Source organism: Rattus norvegicus, chromosome X, assembly GCF_021556685.1.
Source record: "Rattus norvegicus strain SHRSP/BbbUtx chromosome X, alternate assembly SHRSP_T2T, whole genome shotgun sequence".
Classification (NCBI taxonomy): Eukaryota; Metazoa; Chordata; class Mammalia; order Rodentia; family Muridae; genus Rattus; species Rattus norvegicus.
The window spans coordinates 25,903,613-25,929,623 of NC_141554.1; the positions used below are offsets into that span (position 1 = coordinate 25,903,613).

A 26,011-nucleotide genomic window follows, 5' to 3' on the forward strand; every position below is an offset into this window, starting at 1 on the left:
TTGGTTTTGTCACGGACTATATTGGTTTCTCCATGTATGGTAATTGAGAGTTTTGCTGGATGTCATATGCAGGGCTGACATTGGTATTCTCTTACCATCTGTATAACATCTGAACTAGATCATCTAACTTCCATAGCCTCTGTTGAGAAGCCTGGTGAAATTCTGGTACGTCTGTCTTTATATTTCTCTGTTACGGCTTTTAATATATTGATTCTTTTCTTTGTGTATTTGATGTTTTTTTAGCTTTATTTTTTATTCATTTTTTTAAAGCTGAAAACATTCTCTATTTATTTTTTTTATTAACTTGAGTAATTCTTATTTACATTTCGAGTTATGGGGATATTTAACTGGTTTATCTGTTCCTGATTTAACTTCGGTACTTGGTATCTGTCTAGGAAATTGTACATTTCCTGCAGATTTTCAAGTTTTGTTGAATATAGGCTTTTATAGTAAGATCTGAAGATTTTGTGAATTTCCACTGATTCTGTAGTTATGTCTCCCTTTTCATTTCTGATTTTGTTAATTTGGACACACTCTCTGTGTCGTCCCGTCATTCTGGCTAAGGGTTTATCTATCATATTGATTTTCTCAAAGAACCAACTTTTGGTTCTGTTGATTCTTTCTATGGTCCTTTTTGTTTCTACTTGGCTGATTTCAGCTCTGAGTTTGATTATTTCCTGTCTTCTATGCCTCCTGGGTCTATTAGCTTCTTCTTGTTCTAGAGCTTTTAGGTGTGCTGTCAAACTGCTGACATATGCTCTCTCCTGTTTCTTTCTGCAGGCACTCAGCGCTATGAGTTTTCCTCTTAGCACAACTTTCATTGTGTCCCATAAGTTTGGGTATGTTGTACCTTCATTTTCATTAAATTTTAAGAAGTCTTTAATTTCTTTCTTTATTTCTTCCTTGACCAGGTTATTGTTGAGTAGATCATTGTTCAACTTCCACGTATATGTGGGCGTTCTTCCCTTATTGTTATTGAAGACCAGCTTTCTTTCTGTATCTGTTGAGGCCCATTTTTTGACCAATTATATGGTCAATTTTGGAGAAAGTACCATGAGGAGCTGAGAAGAAGGTATATCCTTTTGCTTTAGGATAGAATGTTCTATAAATATCCGTTAAGTCCATTTGGCTCATGACTTCTCTTAGTCTGTCTACGTCTCTGTTTAATTTCTGTTTCCATGATCTGTCCATTGATGAGAGTGGGGTGTTGAAATCTCCTACTATTGTTGCGTGAAGTGCAATGTTTGAGGTGCAATGTGTGTTTCAAGTGGGTTTCTTTTACATATGTAGGTGCCCTTTTATTTGGGGCATAGATATTTAGGATTGAGAGTTCATCATGGTGGATTTTTCCTTTGATGAATATGAAGTGACCTTCCTTATCTTTTTTGATGACTTTTAGTTGAAAATTTATCTTATTTGATATTAGAATGGCTACTCCAGCTTGCTTCTTCCGACCATTTGCTTGGAAAGTTGTTTTCCAGACTTTCACTCTGAGGTAGTGTCTGTCCTTGTCTCTGAGGTGTGTTTCCTGTAGGCAGCAGAATGCAGGGTCCTCGTTGCGTATCCAGTTTGTTAATCTATGTCTTTTTATTGGGGAGTTGAGGCCATTGATGATGAGAGATATTAAGGAATAGTGATTATTGCTTCCTGTTATATTCATATTTGGATGTGAGGTTATTTTTGTGTGGTCTTCTTCTCTTTGTTTTGTTGCCAAGATGATTAGTTTCTTGTTTGTTCTAGGGTGTAGCTTGCCTCCTTATGTTGGGCTTTACTTTTTATTATCCTTTGTAGCGCTGGATTTGTAGAAAGATATTGTGTAAATTTGGTTTTGTCATCGCATATCTTGGTTTCTCCATCTATGTTAATTGAGAGTTTTGCAGGATACAGTAACCTGGGCTGGCATTTGTGTTCTCTTAGGATCTGTACGACATCTGTCCAGGATCTTCTGGCTTTCATTGTCTCTGTCGAAAAGTCTGGTGGGATTCTGATAGGTCTGCCTTTATATGTTACTTGACCTTTTCCCCTTACTGCTTTTAATATTCTTTCTTTATTTTGTGCATTTGGTGTTTTGACTATTACGTGACGGGAGGAATTTCTTTTGTGGTCCAATCTATTTGGAGTTCTGTAGGCTTCTTGTATGCTTATGGGTATCTCTTTCTTTAGGTTAGGGAAGTTTTCTTCTATGAATTTTTTTGGTTCTTTTTTTCGGAGCTGGGGACCGAACCCAGGGCCTTGCGCTTCCTAGGTAAGCGCTCTACCACTGAGCTAAATCCCCAGCCCCTCTTCTATGATTTTGTTGAAGATATTTACTGGTCCTTTGAGCTGGGAGTCTTCACTCTCTTCTATACCTATTATCCTTAGGTTTGATCTTCTCATTGAGTCCTGGATTTCCTGTATGTTTTGGACCAGTAGCTTTTTCCGCTTTACATTATCTTTGACAGTTGAGTCAATGATTTCTATGGAATCTTCTGCTCCTGATATTCTCTCTTCCATCTCTTGTATTCTGTTGGTGAAGCTTGTATCTATGGCTCCTTGTCTCTTCTTTTGGTTTTCTATATCCAAGGTTGTTTTCATGTGTTCTTTCTTTATTGCTTCTATTTCCATTTTTAATTCTTTCAACTGTTTGATTGTGTTTTCCTGGAATACTTTCAGGGATTTTTGTGATTCCGCTCTGTAGGCTTCTACTTGTTTATTTATGTTTTCATGTGTTTCTCTAAGGGAGTTCTTCACGTCTTTCTTGAAGTCCTCCAGCATCATGATAAAATATGATTTTGAAATTAGATCTTGCTGTTCTGGTGTGTTTGGATATTCCGTGTTTGCTTTGGTGGGAGAATTGGGCTCTGATGATGCCATGTAGTCTTGGTTTCTGTTGCTTGGTTTCCTTCCCTTGCCTCTCGCCATCAGATTATCTCTAGTGTTACTTTGTTCTGCTATTTCTGAGTAGCTAGGCTGTCCTATAAGCCTGTGTGTCAGGAGTGCTGTAGACTTGTTTTCCTGTTTTCTTTCAGCCAGTTATGGGAACAGAGTGTTCTGCTTTCGAGCATGTAGTTTTTCCTATCTACAGGTATTCAGCTCTTCCTATGGGCCTGTGTCCTGAGGCTCAAGTTTGCTCATGGGGTGTTGCTTATGAGTTCTCCGTAGGGGCAGCAACCAGGAAGATATGCGCTGCCCTTTCCGTGAGCTTCTGTGCACCAGGGTTCCAAATGGCGTTTGGTGTTTTCCTCTGGAATCAGTAATGTGGGCAGAGTGTAATCTCTTCTGGTTTCCGAGTTGTGTCTGCCTCTTTGAAGGTTTAGCTCTCTCTCCCACGGGATTTGGGTGCAGAGAACTGTTTATCTGGTCGGTCCCTTCATGTTCTGGCGGTGTCTCAGACGCAGGGGACCTGCTGCTCCTGTGCCCTTATCTCCAGGAACCCAGAGGCCGTATACAGTTTCCTCTTGGGCCAGGGATGTGGGCAGGGGTGGGCAGTGTTGGTGGTCTCTTCCGCTCTGCAGTCTCAGGAGTGCCCACCTGTCTGGGTGGTGAGCTCTCTCTCCCACAGGGTTTGGGAGCAGTCGTATTTGATGTTTTTACAAGTATGTGATTGGAGGCATTTCTTTTTTGATCCTATTTGTAGTTCTATGGGTGTCTTTTATGTTTGTGGATATCACTTTCTTTAGGTTAAGGAAGTTTTCTTCTACAATTTTGTTGAAGATATTTACTCATCCTTTAAGTTGGGAATCTTAGCTCTCTTCAATATGTGTTATTCTTAAGTTTGATCTCATTTTGTCCTGGATTTCCTGGATGTATTGGATTAGAAACTTTTTGCCTTTTGCATTTTCTTTTACTGTTCTGACAATTTTTTTCTCCATCCTTATTAAATTGGGTATTTCTTTGTTATTGTTTTGTTTTTCCCTCCATCTTTATTAAATTGGGTTTTTCTTGTTTACATTTCAAATGTTACTTCCTATACTGGTTTCCAGGTTATCATCTCCCTAACCCCTTCCCCTCCCCTTCTATATGGTTGTTCCCCTCCACATCCTCCCCTCATTACCACCCTAGCCCCAACAATCCCATTCACTGGGGGTTCAGTCTTGGCAGGAACAAGAGTTTCCCCTTTCACTGGTGCCCTTACTAGGCTATTCATTAAGACGTATGAAGTTGGAGCCCAGGGTCAGTCCATGTAATGTCTTTGGATAGTGGCTTAGTCCCTGGAAGCTCTGGTTGCTTGGTATTGTTGATCATATGAGATCTCAAGCCCCTTCATGCTCTTTCAGTGCTTTCTCTGAATCCTTCAATAGTGGTCCTGTTCTCAGTTCAGTGATTTCCTGCTGGCATTCGCCTCTGTATTTGCCATATTCTGGCTGTGCCTCTCAAGAGAGATCTGCATCCAATCCCTGTCAGCCTGCACTTCCTTGTTTCATCCACCTTATCTAGTTTGGTGGCTGTATATATATGGGCCACATGTGGGTCAGGCTCTGAATGGGGGTTCCTTCAGTCCCTGTTTGAAACTTTGCCCACCTATTCCCTCCCAAGGGTATTCTTGTTCACCTTTTAAAGAAGGAGTGAAGCATTTGCATTTTGGTCATTGTTCTTGAGTCTAATGTGTTCTGTGCATTTAGGGTAATTCAAGCATTTGAGCTAATATCCACTTATCAATGAGTGCATACCATGTGTGTTTTTCTGTGATTGTGTTACCTCACTCAGGATGATATTTTCCAGTTCCATCCATTTGCCTATGAATTTCATAAAGGCATTGTTTTTGAAAGCAGAATAGTATTCCATTGTGCAGATGTACCATATTTTCTGTATCCATTTCTCTGCTGAAGGGTATCTGTGTTCTTTCCAGCTACTGGCCATTATAAATAAGGCTGCTATGAACATAGTGGACCATGGTATATGTTGGGGCATCTTTTAGATATATGCCCAAGAGAGGTATATAGCTGTGTCCTCAGGTAGTGCAATGTCCGATTTTCTGGGGAACCTCCAGAAAGATTTTCAGAATGGTTGTACCAGTCTGCAATCCCACCAACAATGGATGAATGTTCCTCTTTCTCCACATCACAATGAGCTCTCTTTCCCACAAGGTTTGGGAGCATGGAGCTGTAGGCTGGGATCAGCAAGGTTCGGCCCCAGCTAGAAACTGGAAGTGCCCAGTCCCTGAGGAATTTTGCCTTTGTGTGTCCTGGGTTCACCAGGCAGGTCACTTGGAGCAGAAAATTTGGTCTTACCTCTGGTCTCAGGCCTGAAGTAGCTTCTCGAGTCTGGGTTTCAGCTCTCTAGGAGGGTAGCAACCAGAATGTCGTGTCAGTGTTTTCTATGGTATCTTCTGCCCCTGAGTTTCTGTCTTCTATTTCTTGTATTCTGTTGGTGATGTTTGCATCTATGACTCCTGATTCCTTTCTTAGATTTTCTATCTCTAGGGTTATCTCCCTTTGTGATTTCTTTATTTTTTTCTATTTCCATTTTTAGATCATTTATGATTATGTTCACTTCCTTCACCTGTTTGTGTTTTCCTGCAATTCTTTAACGGATTTTTGTGTTTCTTCTTTAAGGGCTTCTACCTCTTTACCTTTTCACAGTTTCTTTCCACCTTTGAACCATGGCCTAAGGTATCCTCTTTGATCATGGAGAATACTAGTCTTTGAATGTGAGGTAGTAACCACAGAATTCAATCATGATTTGGGAATAACAGATTCCAGGGTTGATTTTTGTATTGTGTCTCTCTGTTTTAAACAGTCTGGCATCTCCATGGCTACTAAAAGCAATGCTTTTCATATGTAATCACTCAGAAGGTCACTCAGAATCTTTGGTTTTAGGGGGGGTTGTGTTGGTTCTCACCTGCATGATCTGTGGATATTTTCATCATCAGTTCATCTTGGGAATAATTCGAGGTTGTTAGTTTACTGTCAGGCAGAAACATTTCCTCTTCAGTTTGTGGTGAGATTCCTAGTTTGGCTTTCATATGTATTCCCCTTCATCCTTTCCTTTCCCTTCTTTAAATACATTCTGTTAAGGAACAGAATGTTTGCTGTAGAGTGGTTATATAGGAGATAATTCATCATGGTGGTCTCCAGAGGGAGTTTCAGGATCTGCTTCCAGTGAGTCTATTTATGTCTCCTACTACATACACACCTTCTTGTCCAACCTCTCAGTCTTGTCCTGCTTTGGTAAGGATGTGATCTTCAATGATCCCACTTGAGATTTCACACTCCCCTTTTCTGAAACCAAATCCTGTGGGAAGCAGTCTCCTGAGTGTTTGCTTCCACTATCTTCAAGATCCAGATTTGATGGCCATTCTGTCTATGTCCTATTGTAGTAAAAATAAAAAAAGTATGGAACCAGTTGCCATGTGTACCCTGGTAGTTGCTAATTCTGCCTCCAGTGGGACCTTGGGACTAGTGCTAATTTATCTCAGATTAATATCTCTCCTAGCAGCTTTCTGCTAGCCATGAAGTCCCTGGGTCCAGCTACCCAGAAAAAATCATTGTTCTACAAGTCCAGCAATGGCTGGCATACTGTGGCTCACTGCTACAGACACTGCCTATACTCCTAGCAACTGCCCCTTCATAGTTAAAACATAAACTCCCAAATACCCAGTAAAATCAAGATTCAGTAAACTATAAGCCAACAGTCAAATTTATATGTTAAATTCTGAATCCACAATACTTTCACATAATAAACTTACAACAAATTAATAAGGATATAAATAAACTACCCACCTAGATAAGGTAAATTTGCCTGCAGAAATCCATTCCAGCTACTTTGGCAAGTCAAGAATCCCCGAATCTGGGTCATCTTTCCCAGTCTCCATCTTGATTCTCTTCCTTTTCCTCTTCTCTCCTGCCTTACAAAAGCTGGTCCCTGTCTTATTTTTTTACTGTTCGATCATGACCTTGATCTAAATTGTGTGCCTTCACCTGCATAATGACATCAACCTACAATTTCCCTCTGACACAACTTATGCATGGCCTTGATCTTACCCAGCATGGAACAATATTGCCTAAGGAAAGAAGATTCTGGACACTTTTCTTGATCTGTCCTTGGCACCAACCACATGGTCCCTCAAAACCTCCTTCGATACATTGGCCACTCTCCTGCAGATTCTGGAAACTAAATTTGAAGGCAAAGTTTTCTGTGGGCTTTCCTGTTCTTCTGTCTGGAATTTGAATCCCGTTCTCCTACACAGAAATTGTTTCGCCTATAGGATGTCTCCCATAAGTTGTTTTTCACCAATCTCCAAGATTCATAGGTCTGCATGTGTTGTTCACATGCACTTTTAGAGAGAAGCCTAGTCCTCCAGACAAACTTTTCTTTGTTTACTCTGTTAGGAGCTCTATTGGTGGATTGGTATTAAGCAACATGGAGTAACATTGCAAGGCTGAATACCTTGGTCAACCATAGCCTCATAAAGGCTCAGAAAATGTTGTTATGATAGTACCAAAGGTAAAGGACAAAAGGTGTCTGATAATAGGTACTGCTTCAATGCCAAGAGATTTCCCCATCAGTTCCTGAATGAGTGGAATTATCAAACTAAACAAATCATATTTAATTGGGTAACCAAAGCACATAAATTTGAGTCATGTTCCAGTGACATTTACAAAAATCTGGATAATTCTTACTGAATTCTTATTAAAATCACAGGGATATGGGCATTATTGGTCCATGCCTGTAACTTCATCCTTCTGGAGGGAAAGGCAGATAGACTGCTGTATGTATGTCTATGACCAGTCTTGAAGAAAGGAAGTCCTGGTAAGACCCACATACCACGTGACATCCTGTCTGAAAAGAAACTAACTATATAATCACACAAAAGCATATAGGAATGAAAACCCCACATGAGTTTCATGAATTATTGGTATTTCCCAAAAAAGACCTAATAAGAAGCAATTTGGATAAGACCCAAGCACTGTGGGCTCTTAATTGTGTTCTTTTATTTTTTTTACAGGATATTTTTTATTTACATTTCAAATGATAATCCCTTTTCAGGTTTCCCTACTATATGCTCCCTATCCCATCTCCCTCCCCTGCTTCTATAAGGGTGTTCCCTCTCCCCAACCACCCCCCATTCGAGCCTCCCCACATTGATATTTCCCTGCACTGGGAGATTCAGTCTTGTCAAGACCAAGAGTTTGTCCTCCCATTGGTGCCAAACAAGGCCATCCTCTGTGACATAAGCAGCTTGAGTCATGGATCTCTCCATTTGTACTCTTTGGATGGTGGTTTAGTCTTTGAGAACTCTAGTTGGCTGGACTTGTTGTTCTTGTGGGGTTGGAAGCCTCTTAAACTCTTTCAATCCTTTCTCTAATTCCTCTAACAGGGATCCTGTTCTCAGTTCAATGGTTTGCTTCTAGCATTTGCCTCTGTATTTGACATGCTCTGGCTGTGCCTCTTAGGAGACAGCTATATCTGTCTCCTGTCAGCATGTACTTCTTAGGTTTATCAATCTTATCTAGTTTTGGTATATCCATGTAGAGCAGACTCTGAATGGCTATTCCTTTAGTGACTTCTCAAAACTTTGCCTCCATATCCACTCCCATGAAAATTTTTGTTTCCCCATTTAAGAAGGAGTGAATCATAAGCAATATGGTCAAGTGTCATCTTTAGCTTCATGTGGACTTTGGATTGTATCTTGGGTAATTTGAGCTTTGTGGCTAATATCCACTTATCAGTGAGTACATACCATGTGTGTTTTTCTGTCATTGGGTTACCTGACTCAGGATGATATTTTTTAGTTCTATTCATTTGCTTGTGAATTTCATAAAGTCATTGTTTTTGATAACTGAGTAGTACTCCATTGTGTATATGTACCACATTTTCTGTATACATTCCTCTGTTGAAGGGCATCTGGGTTCTTTCCAGCTTCTGGCTATTATAAACACAGCTAATACGAACATAGTGGAGCATGTATCTTTGTTGTATGTTGGATCATCTTTTGGATATATGCCCAGGAGTACTACAGCCCAGGAGGTTCTGAAGAGCCTCCAGAATGATGTCCAGAGTGGTTATGCCAACTTGGAATTACAGCAACAATGGAGGATCATTCTTTTTCCTCCTCATACCTGCTAGCATCTGTTGTCACCTGATTTTTTATTTTTTTTCTTTATTAACTTGACTATTTCTTATTTACATTTCGATAGTTATTCACTTTCCCGATTTCCGGGCCAATATTCCACTAATCACCCCCCTCCCCTTCTATATGGGTGTTCCCCTCCCCATCCTCCCCCCATTACCATCCTCCCCCCAAAAATCACGTTCACTGGGGGTTCAGTCTTAGCAGGACCAAGGGCTTCCCGTTCCACTGGTGCTCTTACAAGGATATTCATTGCTTCCTATGAGGTCAGAGTCCAGGGTCAGTCCATGTATAGTCTTTGGGTAGTGGCTTAGTCCCTGGAAGCTCTGGTTGCTTGGTATTGTTGTACATATGGGGTCTCCAGCCCCTTCAAGCTCTTCCAGTTCTTTCTCTGATTACTTCAAAGGGGGGTTCCATTCTCAGTTCAGTGGTTTGCTATTGGCATTCACCTATGTATTTGCTGTATTCTGTCTGTGCTCTCAGGAGAGATCTACATCCAGTTCCTGTCAGACTGCATTATTTGCTTCATCCATCTTGTCTAATTGGGTGGCTGTATATATAGGGGGCACATGTGCGGCAGGCTCTGAATGGGTGTTCTTTCTGCCTCTGTTCTAAATTTTGCCGACCTATTCCCTGCCAAGGGTATTTTTGTTCCCCTTTTAAAGAAGGAGTAAAGAATTCTCATTTTGGTCATCCCTCTTGTGTTTCATGTGTTCTGTGCATCTAGGGCAATTCAAGCATTTGGGCTAATATCCACTTATCAATGAGTGCATACCATGTGTGTTTTTCTCTGATTGGGTGACCTCACTCAGGATGATATTTCCAGTTCCCTCCATTTGCCTATGAATTTCATAAAGTCATTGTTTTTGATGGCGGATTAATATTCCATTGTGTAGATGTACTACATTTTCTGTATCTATTCCTAAGTTGAAGGGCCTCTGGGTTCTTTCAAGTTTCTGGCTATTATAAATAGGGCTGCTATGAACGTAATGGAGCATGTTTCTTTGTTATATGTTGGGGCATCTTTTGGGTACATGCTCAAGAGAGGTATAGCTGGGTCCTCAGGTAGTCCAATGTCCAATTTCTGAGGAACCTCCAGACTGATTTCCAGAATGGTTGTACCAGTCTGCAATCCCACCAACAATGGAGGAGTGTTCCTCTTTCTCCACATCCTTGCCAGCATTTGCTGTCAACTGAATTTTTGATCTTTGCCATTCTCACTTGTGTGAGGTGAATTCTCACGGTTGTTTTGATTTCCATTTCCCTTAAGAGTAAAGATGTTGAACATTTCCTTAGGTGTTTCTCAGCCATTGGGCATTCCTCAGCTGTGAATTCTTTGTTTAACTCTGAACTCCATTTTTAAGAGGGTTATTTGTCTCCCTGCAGTCTAACTTCTTGAGTTCTTTGTATATTTCGGATATAAGCACTCTATCTGTTGTAGTATTGGTAAAGATCTTTTCCCAATCTGTTGGTTGCCGTTTTGTCCTAACCACAGTGTCCTTTGCCTTACAGAAGCTTTGAAGATTTATTGGATCTGATTTGTCTATTCTTGATCTTAGAGCATAGGCTATTGGTGTTTGTTCAGGAAATTTTCTCCAGTGCCCATGTGTTAGAGATGCTTCCCCAATTTTTCTTCTATTAGTTTGAGTGTATATGGTTTGAGGTGGAGGTCCTTGACCATTTGAACATAAGCTTTGTACAGGGTGATAAGCATGGATCGATCTGCATTCTTCTACATGTTGACCTCCAGTTGAACCAGCACCATTTGCTGAAAATGCTATCTTTTTTCCATTGGATGGTTTTAGTTCCTTTGTCAAAAATCAAGTGACCATAGGTGTGTGGGTTCATTTCTGGCTCTTCAATTCTATTCCATTGTTCTATCTGTCTGTCTCTGCACCAATACCATGCAGTATTTATCACTACTGCTCTGTAATACTGCTTGAGTTCAGGGATAGTGATTCCCACAGAAGTCCTTTTATTGTTGAGGATAGTTTTAGCTAGCCTGGGCTTTTTATTATTCCAGATGAATTTGCAAATTGTTCTGTCTAGCTCTCTGAAGAATTAGATTGGTATTTTGATGGGGATTGCATTGAATCTAAAGATCGCTTTTTGTAAAATGGCCATTTTTACTATATTAATCCTGCCAATCCATGAGCATGGGAGATCTTTCCATCTTCTGAGGTCTTCTTCAATTTCTTTCTTCAGGGACTTGAAGTTCTTGTACAGGTCTTTTACTTGCTTGGTTAAAGTCACACCGAATTATTTTATATTATTTGAGTCTATTATGAAGGGTGCCGTTTCCCTAATTTCTTTCTTGGCTTTTTTCTCCTTTGTGTAGAGGAAGGCTACTGCTTTATTTGAGTTAATTTTATACCCAGCAGCTTTGCTGAAGTTGTTTATCAGCTTTAGTAGTTCTCTGGTGGAACTTTTAGGATCAGTTAAATATTCTATCATATTGTCTGCAAATAGTGATATTTTCACTTTTTCTTATCAAATCTGTATCCCTTTGATCTCCTAACCTTGTCTAGTCTCTGATTTTAGTGGGATTGCTTCAAGTTTCTCTACATTTAGTTTAATGTTAGCGACTGGTTTGTTGTATATGGCTTTTATTATGTTCAGGTATGGGCCTTGAATTCCTATTCTTTCATTGACTTTTATCATTAAGGGGTATTGAATTTTGCCAAATGCTTTCTCAGCATCTAATGAAATGATCATGTGGTTTTGTTCCTTTGGTTTGTTTATATAATGGTTCACATTGATGGTTTTCCGTATATTATACCATCCCTGCATGCCTGGGATGAAGCCTAGTTGATCATGCTGGATGATTGTTTTTATGTATTCTTGAATTCCGTCTGCTAGAATTTTGTTCAGTATTTTTGTGTCGATATTCATAAGGGAAATTGGTCTGAAGTTCTCTTTCTTTGTTGGGTCTTTGTGTGGTTTAGGTATAAGAGTAATTGTGGCTTCATAGAAGGAATTTGGTAGTGCTCCATCTGTTTCAATTTTGTAGAATAGTTTGGATAGTATTGGTATGAGGTTTTTTATGAAGTTCTGATAGAATTCTGCTCTAAACCCATCTGGACCTGGGCTCTTTCTGGTTTGGAGCCTTTAATGACTGCTCCTATTTCGTTAGGAGTTGTGGGGTTGTGTAAATGGTTTATCTGTTCCTGATTTAACTTCGGTACCTGGTATCTCTCTAGGAAGTTGTCCATTTCCTGCAGATTTTCAAGTTTTGTTGAATATGGGCTTTTGTAGTAGGATCTGATTATTTTTTGAATTTCTTATGATTCTGTAGTTATGTCTCCGTTTTCATTTCTGAATTTGTTAATATGGACAAACTGTCTGTGTCCTCTTGTTTATCTGGCTAAGGTTTATCTATCTTCTTGAGTTTCTCAAAAAACCAACTTTTGGTTCTGTTGATTCCTTCTATGGTCCTTTTTGTTTCTACTTGTTTTATTTCAGCTCTGAGTTTGATTATTTCCTGCTTTCTATTCCTCCTGGTTGTATTTGCTTCTTTATGTTCTAGAGCTTTTAGGTGTGGTGTCAAGCTGCTGATATATGCTCTCTCCTGTTTCTTTCTGCAGCCACTGAGAGCTATGAATTTTCCTTTTAGCACAGCTTTCATTGTGTCCCATAAGTTTGGGTATGTTGTACCTTCATTTTCATTAAATTCTAAGAAGTCTTTAATTTCTTTCTTTATTTCTTCCTTGATCAGGCTATCATTGAATAGAGCATAGTTCTATTTCTGTGTATATGTGGTTGTTCTTCCTTTATTGTTGTTGAAGACCAGCTTCAGCCCGGGATGGTCTGATAGGATGCATGGGATTATTTTTTTCTTTCTGTATCTGTTGAGGCCTGTTTTACGACCAAGTATATGGTCAATTTTGGAGAAAGTACCGTGAGGTGGTGAGAAGAAGGTATATCCTTTTGCTTTAGGATAGAATGTTCTATAAATATCTGTTAAGTCCATTTGGTTCATGACTTCTCTTAGTCTGTGTACTTCTCCGTTAAATTTCTGTTTACATGATCTGTCCATTGATGAGAGTGGGGTGTTAAAATCTTGTACTATGATTGTGTGAGGTGCAATGTGCGTTTTGACCTTTAGTAAGGTTCCTTTTATGTATGTAGGTGCCCTTGTATTTGGAGCATAGACATTTAGGATTGAGAGTTCCTCTTGGTGCATTTTTCCTTTGAGGAATATGAAGTGTCCTTCCTTATCTTTTTTGATGACTTTTAGTTGAAAATCGATTTTATTCAATATTAGAATTGCTACTCCAGCTTGATTCTTCAGACCATTTGCTTGGAAAGTTGTTTTCCAGCCTTTCACTCTGAGGTAGTTTCTCTCTTTGTCTCTGAGGTGTGTTTCCTGTAGGCAGCAGAATGCAGGGTCCTCATTGCGTATCCAGTTTGTTAATCTATATCTTTTTATTGGGGAGTTGAGACCATTGATGTTAATAGATATTAAGAAATAGTTATTATTGCTTCCTGTTATATTCATAGTTGGATGTGAGATTATGTTTGTGTGCTTTTCTTCTCTTTGCTTTGTTGCGAATATGTTTAGTTTCTTGTTTTTTCTAGGGTGTACCTTGTCTCCTTATGTTGGGCTTTGCCATTTATTATCCTTTGTAGGGTTGGATTTGTAGAAAGATATTGTGTAAATTTGGTTTTGTCATGGAATATCTTGGTTTCTCCATCTATGTTAACTGAGAGTTTTGCAGGATGGAGTAATCTTGGATGGCACCTGATTTTTTTAATCTAATTTGTTCTTACTGGTATGAGGTAGAATTTCAGGGTTGTTTTGATTTGCATTTCCCTGATGGCTAAGTATATTAAGCATTTCTTTAGGTGCTTCTCAGCCATTCAGTATTTCTTAACTGACAATTCTTTGTTTAAGTCTGTACCCAGTTTTCAATAGGGCTATTTGGTTCTCTGGAGTCTAACTTCTTGATCTCTTTGTATATTTTGGTATTAGCCCTCTATCAGATATAGGATAGGTAAAGATTTTTTCCCAATCTGCTGGTTGCTGTTTTGTCCTAATGACAGTCCTTTGCCTACAGAAACCTTGCATTTTATAAGGTCCCATTTGGGGACCTAGTTTCACAGCTCCGTATGCTGATAGTTTGTCCTTTTCTGTATTCTTCTCTGTCTGTGGCAAAGAGAAGTTGCTTTCAGTGAGGGTTGAGTACTACACTTCCCTGTGGGTACATGGGAACTATTTACACTGTAATGGGAGGGATGGGCTATGCTAGTTTATAGTATCATGTCAGTTGCTATATGTCCTATAAGAATCATGACTTCACCAGGTTGTGGATACTTGGCTAGCTTTTCACCACCAGGCAAGATCCCTCTCTTTTGTGCACAGTTAGGTGTACTCTGAAGCTGTTGGTTACTAAAAATGTCTGTGTCAGCGTGGTAAACTTAAGATTTTAATGCCAGGGCCAATAATTTTGTTGTTCTTTTTTACTCCACATATTTATTAAATTGGGTATTTCTTATTACATTTCAAATGTTATTCCCTTTCCTGGATTCCAAGTCAACATTCCCCTAACCCTTCCACCCCCTTCTATGTGGGTGCTCCCATCCACATCCTCCCCATATTACCACCCTCTCCCCAAGAACCCCATTCACTGGGGGTCGAGCCTCGGGAGGACCAAGGGCTTCCCCTTCAACTGTTGTCATTACTAGGCTATTCATTGCTACCTACACAGTTGGAGCACAGGGTCAGTCCATGTATAGTCTTTGGGTAGTGGCTTAGTCCCTGGAAGCTGTGGTTGGTTGGCATTGTTGTTCATACAGTGTCTCAAGCCTCTTCAGCTCTTTCAGAACTTTGTCTGATTCCTTCAACAGAGGTCCCGTTCTCAGTTTGGTGGATTGCTGCTGGCATTTGCCTGTGTATTTGTCATATTCTGGCTGTGTCTCTCAGGAGAGATATACATCTGGTTCCTGTCACCATACAGTTCTTTGCTTGATCCATCTTATCTAGTTTGGTGGCTGTATATGTGTGGGCCACATGTGGGTCAGGCTCTATATGGATGATCCTTTAGTCTCTGTTCTAAAATTTTCCTCCCTATTGCCTCCTAAGGGTATTCTTGTTCCCTTTTTAAAAAAGGAATGAAGAATCCGAATTTGGTCATCCTTGAGGTTCACGTGTTTTGTGCATCTAGAATAATTCTAGCATTTGGGCTAATATCCACTAATCAATGAGAACATACCATGTGTGTTTTTCTGTGATTGGGATGCTATGAATATAGTGGTGCATGTGTCTTTGTTATATGTTGGGGCATCTTTTGGGTATATGCCGAAGAGAGGTATAACTGGGTCCTCAGGTAGTTCAATGTCCAATTTTCTGAGGAACCTCCAGACTGATTTCCAGAATGGTTGTACCAGTCTCCAATCCCACCAACAGTGGAGGAATGTTCCTATTTCTCCACATCCTCGCTAACATCTGCTGTCGCCGGAGTTTTTGTTCTTAGCCATTCTCACTGGTATGATGTAAAATCTCAGGGTTGTTTTGATTTGCCCTTGTATTTGGAGCATCGACATTTAGGATTGAGAGTTCATCTTGGCAGATTTTTCCTTTGATGAATATGAAGTTTCCTTCCTTACCCTTTTTGATGACTTTTGGATGAAAATCGATTTTATTCGATATTAAAATGGCTACTTTAGCTTGCCCCTCAGACCATTTGCTTGGAAAGTTGTTTTCCAGCCTTTTACTCTGAGGTAGGGTCTGTCTTTGTCTGTGAGGTGTGTTTCCTGTAGGCAGCAAAATGCTGGGTCCTCATTACGTATCCAGTTTGTCAATCTGTGTCTTTTTACTGGGAAATCGAGGCCATTGATGTTGAGAGATATTAAGGAATAGTGATTTTTGCTTCCTGTTATCTTTGTATTTGGAGGTCAGATTATGTTTATGTGCTTGTATTCTCTTTGTTTTTTTGCAAAACAATTAATTTCTTGCTTTTTTCAAGGGTGTAGCTTGCCTCCTTGTGTTGGGCTTTGCCATTTATTATCCTTCATATGGCTGGATTTGGAGCAAGATGCTGTGTAAATTTTGTTTTGTCATGAAATATCTTGGTTTCTCCATCTATGTTAATTGAGAGTTTTGCTGAATACAGTAACCTGGGCTGGCATTTGTGTTATCTTAGTCTCTGTTTGACATCTGTTTAGGATGTCTTTCCTCTGTTCTGTCTTTCTTAGTCTCTGCTGAGAAATCTGGTATAATTCCGGTACGTCCGCCTTTATATGTTACTTGACCTTTTTCCCTTACTGCTTTTAATATTCTTTCTTTGTTTTGTGCCTTTGGTGGTTTGACTATTATGTGATGGAAGGAGTTTCATTTCTGGTCCAATCCATTTGGAGTTCTGTAGGCTTCTTGTATTTTTAGGGCATCTCTTTCTTTATGCTAGGGAAGTTTTCTTCTATAATTTTGGGCAAGATATTTACTGATCCTTTGAGTTGGACGCCTTCAATCTCTTCTGTACCTATTATCCTTGGCTTTGATCTTCTCACTGTGCCATGGATTACCTGTATTTTTTGGGCTAGTGGCTTTTTCTGTTTCACATTATGTTTGACAGGTGTGTCAATAATTTCTGTGAAATCTTCTGCTCCTGAGATTCTCTTTTCTATATCTTGTATTCTATGGGTGATGGTCGCATCTGTTACTCCTTATCTCTTCCCTAGGTTTTCTATCTCCATGGTTGTCTCCTTTTGTGCTTTCTTTATTGTTTCTATTTCCATTTTTAACTCATGGATGGCTTTGTTCATTTCCTTCCCCTTGTTTTATTTTTTTTCCAGTAGGTCTTCAAGGGTTTTTTTATGTTTCCTCTTTAAGGGCTTCCTGTTGTTTACTTGTGTTGTCCTGTATTTCCTTAAGTGAGTTATTTATGACCTTCTTAAAGTCCTCCATCATCATGATAAAATGTGATTTTGAATCTAGTTCTTGCTTTCCTGGTGTGTTTGGATATTCAATGTTTGCTTTGGTGCGAGAATTGAACTCTGATGATGCTATCTATTCTTGGTTTCTGTTGCTAGGGTTCCTGTGCTTGCCTATTGTCATCAGGTTGTTTCTGGTGTTACCTTGTTTTGCTATTTCTGATAGTGGCTTGACCGTCCTATAGGCCTGTGTGTCAGAAGAGTTGTAGACTTGTTTTCTTTCAGCCAGTTATGGGAACAGAGTGCTGTGCTTCCAGGAGTGTAGTCATTCCTTTCCACTGGCTTTCAGCTGTCCCTGTGTGAGGGAACCAGAAGGGCCTATCCCTCCTTCTTTTGGGTCCTTGTTAGCAGGGGACCCAGACGGTGCTAGGCATTTTCCTCTAGAGTCAGAAATGTGGGCAGACAGCATTCTCTTCTGGTCCCGGGCATGTCTGCCCATCTGTAGGTCTAGCTCTCCCTTCCACGGGATTTGGGTGCAGGGAGCTGTTTGACCGGGTCTGTTCAGATCTGGGCGCAGTCTGGACTACAGGCCTCCTGCAGCTTGACTACACCTGTGCCCAGATGCACTATACAGTTTCCTTTTGGGCCAGGAATGTGAACAAAGGTGGGCAGAAGTGGCATTCTCTCCTGCCCTGCAGTATCAGGATTGCCCACACTTCTGTGTAATCAGCTTTCTCTCCCACGGGTTTGCAAGCAGGGAGCTGTGGGCCAGGATCAGTGAGGATTGGGAGCCAGCCAGAAACCAGAAGTGTCCGGTCCCAGAGGAATTTTGTCTTTCTGTCTGTCTCTGTACCACTACCATGAAGTTTTTATCACTATTGCTCTTTAATACTGCTTGAGTTCAGGGATAGTGATTCCCCTGGAACTCCTTTTAGTGTTGAGGACAGTTTTAGCTATCCTGGGTTTTTTTTTTTTTTTTGTTATTTCTGATCAATTTCCAAATTGATCTGTCTAACTCTCTGAAGAATTGGATTGGTATTTTGATGGGGATTGCATTGAATCTGAAGATCACTTTTGGTAAAATGGCCATTTTTACTATATTAATTCTGCCAATCCATGAGCATGGGAGATCTTTCCATCTTCTGAGATCTTCTTCAATTTCTTTCTTCAGAGACTTGAAGTTCTTTTCATAAACATCTTCACTTGCTTGGTTAAAGTCACTCCGAGGTATTTTATATTATTTGGGACCATTACGAAGGATGCCATTTCCCTAATTTCTTTCTCAGCTTGTTTCTCTTTTGTATAGAAGAAGACTACTCATTTATTTGAGTTAATTTTACACCCAGCCACTTTGCTGAAGGTGTTTATCAGGTTTAGTAGTTCTCTGGTGGAACTTTTGGGATCACTTAAATACAAAAACTTATCATCTGCAAATACTGATATTTTGACGTCTTCTTTTCCAATCTGTATCCCTTTGATCTCCTTTTGTTGTTTGATCGCTCTGAATAGGACTTGGAGAACTATATTGAATAAGTAGGGAGAGAGTGGGCAGCCTTGTCTAGTCCCTGATTTTAGTGGGATTTCTTCAAGTTTCTCTCCATTTGGTTTAATATTAGCTATTGCTTTGCTATATATGGCTTTTACTATATTTAGGTATGGGCCTTGAATTCATGTTCTTTCCAGGACTTTTATCAGGAAGGGATGTTGTATATTGTCAAATGTTTTCTCAACATTTAATGAAATGCTCAAGTGGTTTTTATCTTTCAGTTTGTTTATATAGTAGATTAGGTTGATTATTTTCCGTATATTAAACCATCCCTGCATACCTGGAATGAATCCTACTTGATCATGGTAGATGATTGTTTGATGTACTCTTGGATTCGGTTTGCAAGAATTTTATTGAATATCTTTGCATTGATATTCATAAGAGAACTTGGTCTGAAGTTCTCTTTCTTTGTTGGGTCTCTATGTGGTTTAGGTATAAGGGTAATTGTGGCTTCATAGAAGGAATTCGGTAGCACTCTATGATTCAATTTTGTGGAATAGTTTGTGTAGTATTGGTATGAGGTCTTCTATGAAGGTCTGGTAGAATTCTTCACTGAACCCATGTGGACCTGGACTGCTTTTGTATGGGAGACTTTTAATTACTGCTTCTATTTATTTAGGTGTGATGGGGTTGTTTAAATGGTTTATCTGTTCCTCATTTAACATCAGTACCTGGTATTTGTCTAGGAAATTGTCCATTTTCTCCAGATTTTCTAGCATTGTTGAATATAGACTTTCATAATAGGATCTGAAGAGTTTTTGAATTTCCTCTGATTCTGTAGTTATGTCTCCCTTTTCATTTCTGATTTTGTTAATTTGTACACACTCTCTGTGTCCTGTGGTTAGTCTGGCTAAGGGTTTATCTATCTTGTTGATTTTCTCAAAGAACGAAATTTCGGGTCTGTTGATTCTTTGTATAGTCCTTTTTGTTTCTATTTGTTTTTTTCAGGTCTGAGTTTGATCATTTCCTGCCTTCTATTCCTCCTGGGTGTATTTGCTTTTTTTCTTGTTCTAGAGCTTTTAGGTGTACTGTCAAACTGCTGACATATGCTCTCTCCTGTTTCTTTCTGCAGGCACTCAGAGCTATTTTTCCTCTTAGCACAGCTTTCATTGTGTCCCATAAGTTTGGGTATGTTTTACTTTCATTTTCATTAATTTCTAAGAAGTCTTTGATTTCTTTCTTTATTTCTTCCTTGACCAGGTTATGATTGAGTAGAGCATTGTTCAACTTCCTTGTATATGTGGGCGTTCTTTCCTTATTGTTATTGAAGACCATCTTTAGCCTGTGGTGGTCTGATAGGATGCATGGGAGAATTTCAATCTTTCTGTATCTGTTGAGGCCTGTTTTCTGACCTATTTTATTGTCAATTTTGTAGAAAGTACCATCAGGTGGTGAGAAGAAGGTATATCCATTTGTTTTAGGATAGAATGTTCAATAAATATCTGTTATAATCCATTTGGTTCATTACTTCTCCTAGTCTGTCTACATCTCCGTTTAATTTCCGTTTCCATGAGCTGTCCATTGAAGAGAGTGGGATGATGAAATCCCCTACTATTATTGTGTGAGGTGGAATGTGTGCTTTGAGCTTTAGTAGCGTTTCTTTTATGTATGTAGGTGCCCTTGTATTTGGAGCATAAATATTAGGATTGAGAGTTCACCTGGGTGGATTTTTTCCTTTGAGGAAAATGAAGTGTCCTTCCTCATCTTTTTTGATGACTTTTGGTTGAAAGTCAATTTTATTCGATATTAGAATGGCTACTCCAGCTTGCTTCTTCAGACCATTTGCTTAGAAAGTTTTTTTTTCCATCCTGTTACTCTGAGGTAGTATATGCCTTTGTCTCTGATGTGTATTTCCTGTAGGCAGCAAAATGTTGGGTCCTCATTGCATATCCTGTATGTAAATCTATGTCTTTTTACTGGGGAATTGAGTCCATTGATCTTGAGAGATATTCAGCAATAGTGGTTGTTGCTTCTTGTTATATTAATGTTTGGATGTGAGATTGTGTTTGTGCGCTTGTCTTCTCTTTGTTTTGTTGCCAAGATGATTAGTTTCTTGCTTTTTCTAGGGTTTAGCTTGCCTCCTTGTGTTGGGCTTTGCCATTTATTATCCTTTGTAGGGTTGGATTTGGAGAAAGATACTGTGTAAATTTTGTTTTGTCATGGAATATCTTGGTTTCTCCATCTATGTTAATTAAGATTTTTGCTGGATGCAGTAATCAGTAATCTGGACTGGCATTTGTGTTCTCTTAGGGTCTGTATGACATCTGTCCAGGATTTTCTGGCTTTCATAGTCTCTGGTGAGAAGTCTGTTGTGATCCTGATAGGTCTGACTTTATATGTTACTTGACCTTTTTCCCTTACTGCTTTTAATATTCTTTCTTTGTTTTGTGCATTCGGTGTTTTGACTATTATTTGATGGGATAACTTTCTTTTCTGGTCCAATCTCTTTGGAGTTCTGTAGGCTTCTTGTATGTTTATGGGCATCTCTTTCTTTATGTTAGGGAAGTTTTCTTCTATGATTTTGTTGAAGATATTTACTGGTTCTTTGAGTTGGAGTCTTCACTCTCTTCTATACCTATTATCCTTAGGTTTGATCTTCTCATTGAGTCCTGGATTTCTTGTATGTTTTGGACCAGTAGCTTTTTCCATTTTCCATTATCTTTGACAGTTGTGTTGATGATTTCTATGGAATCTTCTGCTCTTGAGATTCTCTCTTCTATCTTGTGCATTCTGTTGGTGTTGTTAGTATCTACGGCTCCTTGTTTCTTTGGTTTTCTATCTCCAGGTTTGTCTCCCTTTGTGTTTTCTTTATTGCTTCTATTTCCACTCTTAATTCCTTCACCTGTTTAATTGTGTTTTCCTGTAATTCTTTCAGGGATTTTTCTGTTTCCTCTCTATAGGCTTCTGCTTGTTTATTTTTCTTTTCCTGCATTAATCCAAGGGATTTCTTTGTCTTTCTTGAAGTCCTCCATCATCATGGTCAAATGTGATTTTAAATCTAGATCTTGCTTTTCTTGTGTGTTTGGATATTCAGTGTTTACTTTGGTTGGAGAATTGAACTCTGATGATGCCATGTAGTCTTGTTTTCTGTTGCTTGGTGTTACCTCCTTCTGCTATTTCTGACAGTGGTTAGACTATCCTATAGGCCTGTGTGTCAGGAGTGCTGTAGACCTGTTTTCCTGTTTTCTTTCAGCCAGTTATGGGAACAGAGTGTTCTGCTTTCACGTGTGTAATCCTTCCTGTCTACTGGTCTTTAGGTGTTCCTGTGGACATGTGTCCTGAGTCCATCAGGCAGGTCACTTGGAGCAGAAAAGTTGGCCTTACCTCTGGTCTTGGGCCTGAAATTGCTCCTTGGAGCTGGTTTTCAGCTCTCTGTGAGGGCAGCAACCAGAAGGGTGTGCCCTGCCTTCTTCATGTCCCTGTGCGCAGGGGGCCCAGATGGCGCTAGGTCTTTTCCTCTAGAGTGAGAAATGTGGGCAGATAATAGTCTCCTCTGGCTTCCCAGGCATGTCCGGCCTTCTGAAGGTCTAGCTCTCCCTCCCACGGGATTTGGGTGCAGGGAGCTTTTTGACCAGCTCCCTTCAGATCCACGTGATGTCTGGACTGCAGCGTTCATGCAGCTTGGGTGCCCCTATCTTCTTGTTCCCAGAAGCCCTATACAGTTTCCTCTTGGGCCAGGGATGCGGGCAAGGGTGGGCAGTACTGGAGGTCTCTCCTGCCCTGCAGCCTCAGGAGTGCCCACCTGTCTGGTCGATGAGCTCTCTCTCCCACGGAGTTTGGGAGCAGGGATCTCCATATTTACCTTCTTCATGGCAACGTCATGGTGCCACAAGCCTTTATTCCCTGCAGTGAGGTGTCAGAAGCTGGCATTTTATGAATAGTTTGCTCTAAAGGGAGTATCAGGTGAGGTGTTTCTGAAGAGATCAAAGACAGCCAATGCTACACAGAGAAACCCTGTCCCAAACAAAAGGGTAACCAACTAAACCAAAAACTATTTACATAATGATCATACTGATTTACATTTTCTGCAGAGAAGCCTTCTTACCTCATTCACCTAAATGTTCTGTGTGGCCTTTGGTTTCATCTTTCCTCCACTGGGACCTGGGACATAGCATAAGCCTATTTGACTGCAAATATTCCTATGCTAGTCTAGTTCTCTCGTTAGTTTCAAAGAGAAACTGCTGTCATTCCCAATTATCTCCTTCTGTGCGCCACCCCTTGGTTATCACTCCTAGGCACCATACCTGGGAAGAATAGCTTGTATAGGCACCATACCTGGGAAGAATAGGTTGTATTGCAGGTAACAAATGTCAATGAAAAATCAATGGTCTTATCAAGAGCAAAATTTCCCTCTGTTAAAATTCTCTCAGCTTTTCTCCCTTGTATCAGCCCTTGGAGCCTGAATCCTGTACAGATCCCATAAAAGCATATATATGCATATATGTGTATATATGCATATGTGTATATATTGCTAGCTAGGAATTATTAATATATAATAACTCTCATATTGAATACATCAGTTGAATTAGCCCTAGACAGGCTTTGAAAGGTGTTCTGTGCCTTTGTGTTGTTCTCACTGTGGCATTCTGTGCTATCCAGGGTCTGACCCATGCCATAAAAGATTGGATGAGGTGAGTCAGCATTGGCCAACCTCCATCTGTGTCCAGTGGTTTTCTCCCTGGACTCATTTTGCTCTGTGATTCCACTTGTCTCAGCAATGTGTGTGAGTAATCTAAGCACAGCCTAAGCTATTGGTCACATTGAACACACATCATACCAGGAAGTGCCCTCTGAGACAGGACTGCATCCAATCACATTATGTAAAGTGAGTAAGGGCTTAACAGAAACATTAAAGAAGAGACTGTTTCTTTCAAAAGACTCCAGTATCTGAACATGAAGAAATGGTGATCTGTGCACTCTACTTGCAGGAATTCTGTCCTCAGGTTTCTCCTGGTGCACACACTCAAAACTGCAGACAAAACAGAGCTAAAACAGATATTCCAAAGAAAGTGGGTTTACCCTTTGCTTTTTGGTGGGTTGGTACCATGAACAAAACAAAACAACAACAAAAACACCACAAAACAACCAAATGAGAAAACAGCTGCAAGAAGCAGTATTAAACTAAGATTTCCATCTCTGAAACCATTAGAAGCTCCTCCCAACATGGGTGTCTGTGTAGGTGCGTAGGGATTAAAGGTGTGTGTGCAGAATGAGCTGTTTTCAATAGACCTTTTGTGTTTCTAATGTTTTTCCCTTAGAAAAGATGGATGAAGAGCAACATCGAGAGAGTTCAAAATCACCTCAAAAAAAACTGAAGACAGTTGAATTCAAGAAAAAGAAACGTGTCAGATTTCTGTTACCCTGCAAATCTGACAAGAAAAAGAAACTCTCTTTCCCAGGAGATACAGATGAGGCAGTGTTCAGATGTGACTGCCACTACTGCCAGAAGTGCGTGGGGAACACATCCAGGGTCTCTGTGGGAACTGGAACAGAAGCAGTTTCTCAGTCATCCTCCTGGGAAAAGCTAACACTAGACCTCAGTAACTTGACACTCAACCCTCACACCACCCAGCCCTGTCTTGTGCAAGACACCATACCGAAAACAGAGAACAAAACACAGTGGCAATGGAAAAACAAAAGGGTGTTTAAAAAGGTTCTCCATGAATGGACAGAATGACTCTGACACTGTAATCCTCACAAGTAGGAAGATCCAAACCTACGGGATCATGAGCACCAACATTTTTTTGAGAGCATTGTCAGGAGGAGTAGTGATGTCCAACCTGGTGACAGTAATTCTGCCAGATCACAGTTGTAATCTATTCCACAAATGTAGCTGTCTTTTCTTTAGTAGTTTTGGCATCTTCTCTGAGGCATTCTGGGACAAGATGCTACTCAGCAAGGATGTCCAGATAGCAATGTTTCTACACTCCTCATGTCACTGTTCCCATGGGGATAGCTACTGTTTTCCTTTCCGCGGGTTTTCGGTTTTTCCTCCCTTACTTGTTGCCAATAAATTTAGAACAACTATGTCGGGTTTCTGGCTTACTATTTTCAAACTGCTTCCATTACATTTTATTGCGTGAAAACCAGGAGCACTAGGCCTATGGGAGGGTTCTCTCTCTCTCTCATCTCTCTCTCTCTCTCTCTCTCTCTCTCTCTCTCTCTCTCTCAAAATTTTGTTTCAAGACCATTATAGACATAAACAGAAGAATCTGTACATGTAGAGCATTCTTCATTTAGTTAGTTCCCCTTATCATTTACCTTCAGCTACAACAATACACCAAAAGCAGGGCACAGATCCTGATATAATGGGTATGTAGAGTTTTCTGTCCTTGTATCTTATGTGCAAATGCATGCAAGCACTAGTGCAACCAAGTGCCACTTCTGTCCCTTCAGGAAACTTTGATTCATGCTATTTATTATGACAACATCCAGTAGGGTACATAAAACGGGGGCAGAACACAGCATTGTTTACTATTTCTCCAATCATTTCATTTGAATAATGTCATATAAAAATATTTGATATTGGCATTTTCTGTTCATCACCATGTGCTTAAATTTTCATACTTGATTGTGTATGTCAAAATTCCCTTCTTTGGGAATGCAGCTGGGGGCAAATTGCTTTCAAGTGTGTGGGGCACCCTAGGTTTGATTACCCAGCACAACAGTTAATAAAAAGAGTTCAAACCTCTGCTCCTACTCCTTTGCTTTGCTGTATGTCATACCATGATTGGGGCATCCCACCGATTCTTTTGCCCATTCACCAGCTGGGTATTTTGGTTCCAGGTTTAGGCTAGGTAGTAGGAATTTCCGTCTATGAGCAATGGAATGAAAAGTTTTGTGTGGACATCAGATTTATTGGGACCAAAACCCAACAGTTCAATCTCTGGGTGATATGGCTTGTGTAGACTTTCTTGCATTAGATATCAACAACCATGGAAATCACTTGTAAAATTCAGGGGGCCTCATCTGGCCTATTTATTAAATGTAGGATATAGATATGAATATGAACTGTGGGCACAACACCCACTTCGTCTATCCAATATGCATCTGTTTTATTAGCCAATCACCTGTTTGCAATAACTGTTGGAGAGTAAGCAAAAGAGGGCAGTATGTGGTATACTCTAGAATTTTAGGTAGAAGATTGAGAGATTTAAAAAAGGAATCCTTTTGAACTAGAGATATAGATAAGTTGTGTCTACAACTTGCCTGTCCCACCCTGCAGGACAGTCAACGAGTGTCCAGAGGGTACCTGGAAGAGAATGGGGCACAACACATTTGAAGAAGGACGCCAAGATAAGAGTCTGATCAAAGCGACAAATTTATTCTTTTCCCAAGGCTAAATTTATACCATAGCAGGGATAACAGAGGGAGGGGGAAGTGGGAAACATCTATGCAAAACAAAGACACAGTACTCTTGTAGTCTGCTATTGTCCACAGGATATTGGTTTCTCTGAAAGGTCACAAGTTTGTCATATCATTAGTCAGCAGGATGTTGATTTCTCAGAAAGGTCACAAGTTTGTTATATCACTAGGCATCCTGA

General features: G+C 40.0%; 1 protein-coding gene across 2 annotated transcripts in view; it reads left to right on the forward strand.

Moving 5' to 3' along the window:
* Positions 1 to 24,494, forward strand: part of LOC147998165 (protein FAM156A/FAM156B-like) — a 30,354-nt gene extending 5,860 nt beyond the window's left edge. The window contains exon 2 of one of the 2 annotated variants that reach the window (XM_087600954.1): positions 23,726 to 24,494. In XM_087600954.1, coding sequence (XP_087457080.1) covers positions 23,731 to 24,144 — 414 coding nt within the window. In that variant the 5' untranslated portion in view covers positions 23,726 to 23,730 and the 3' untranslated portion in view covers positions 24,145 to 24,494. The remainder of the gene's footprint in view (positions 1 to 23,725) is intronic. The other variant, XM_087600955.1, reaches the window with a different exon arrangement.
* The last annotated feature ends 1,517 nt before the right edge of the window (positions 24,495 to 26,011 follow it).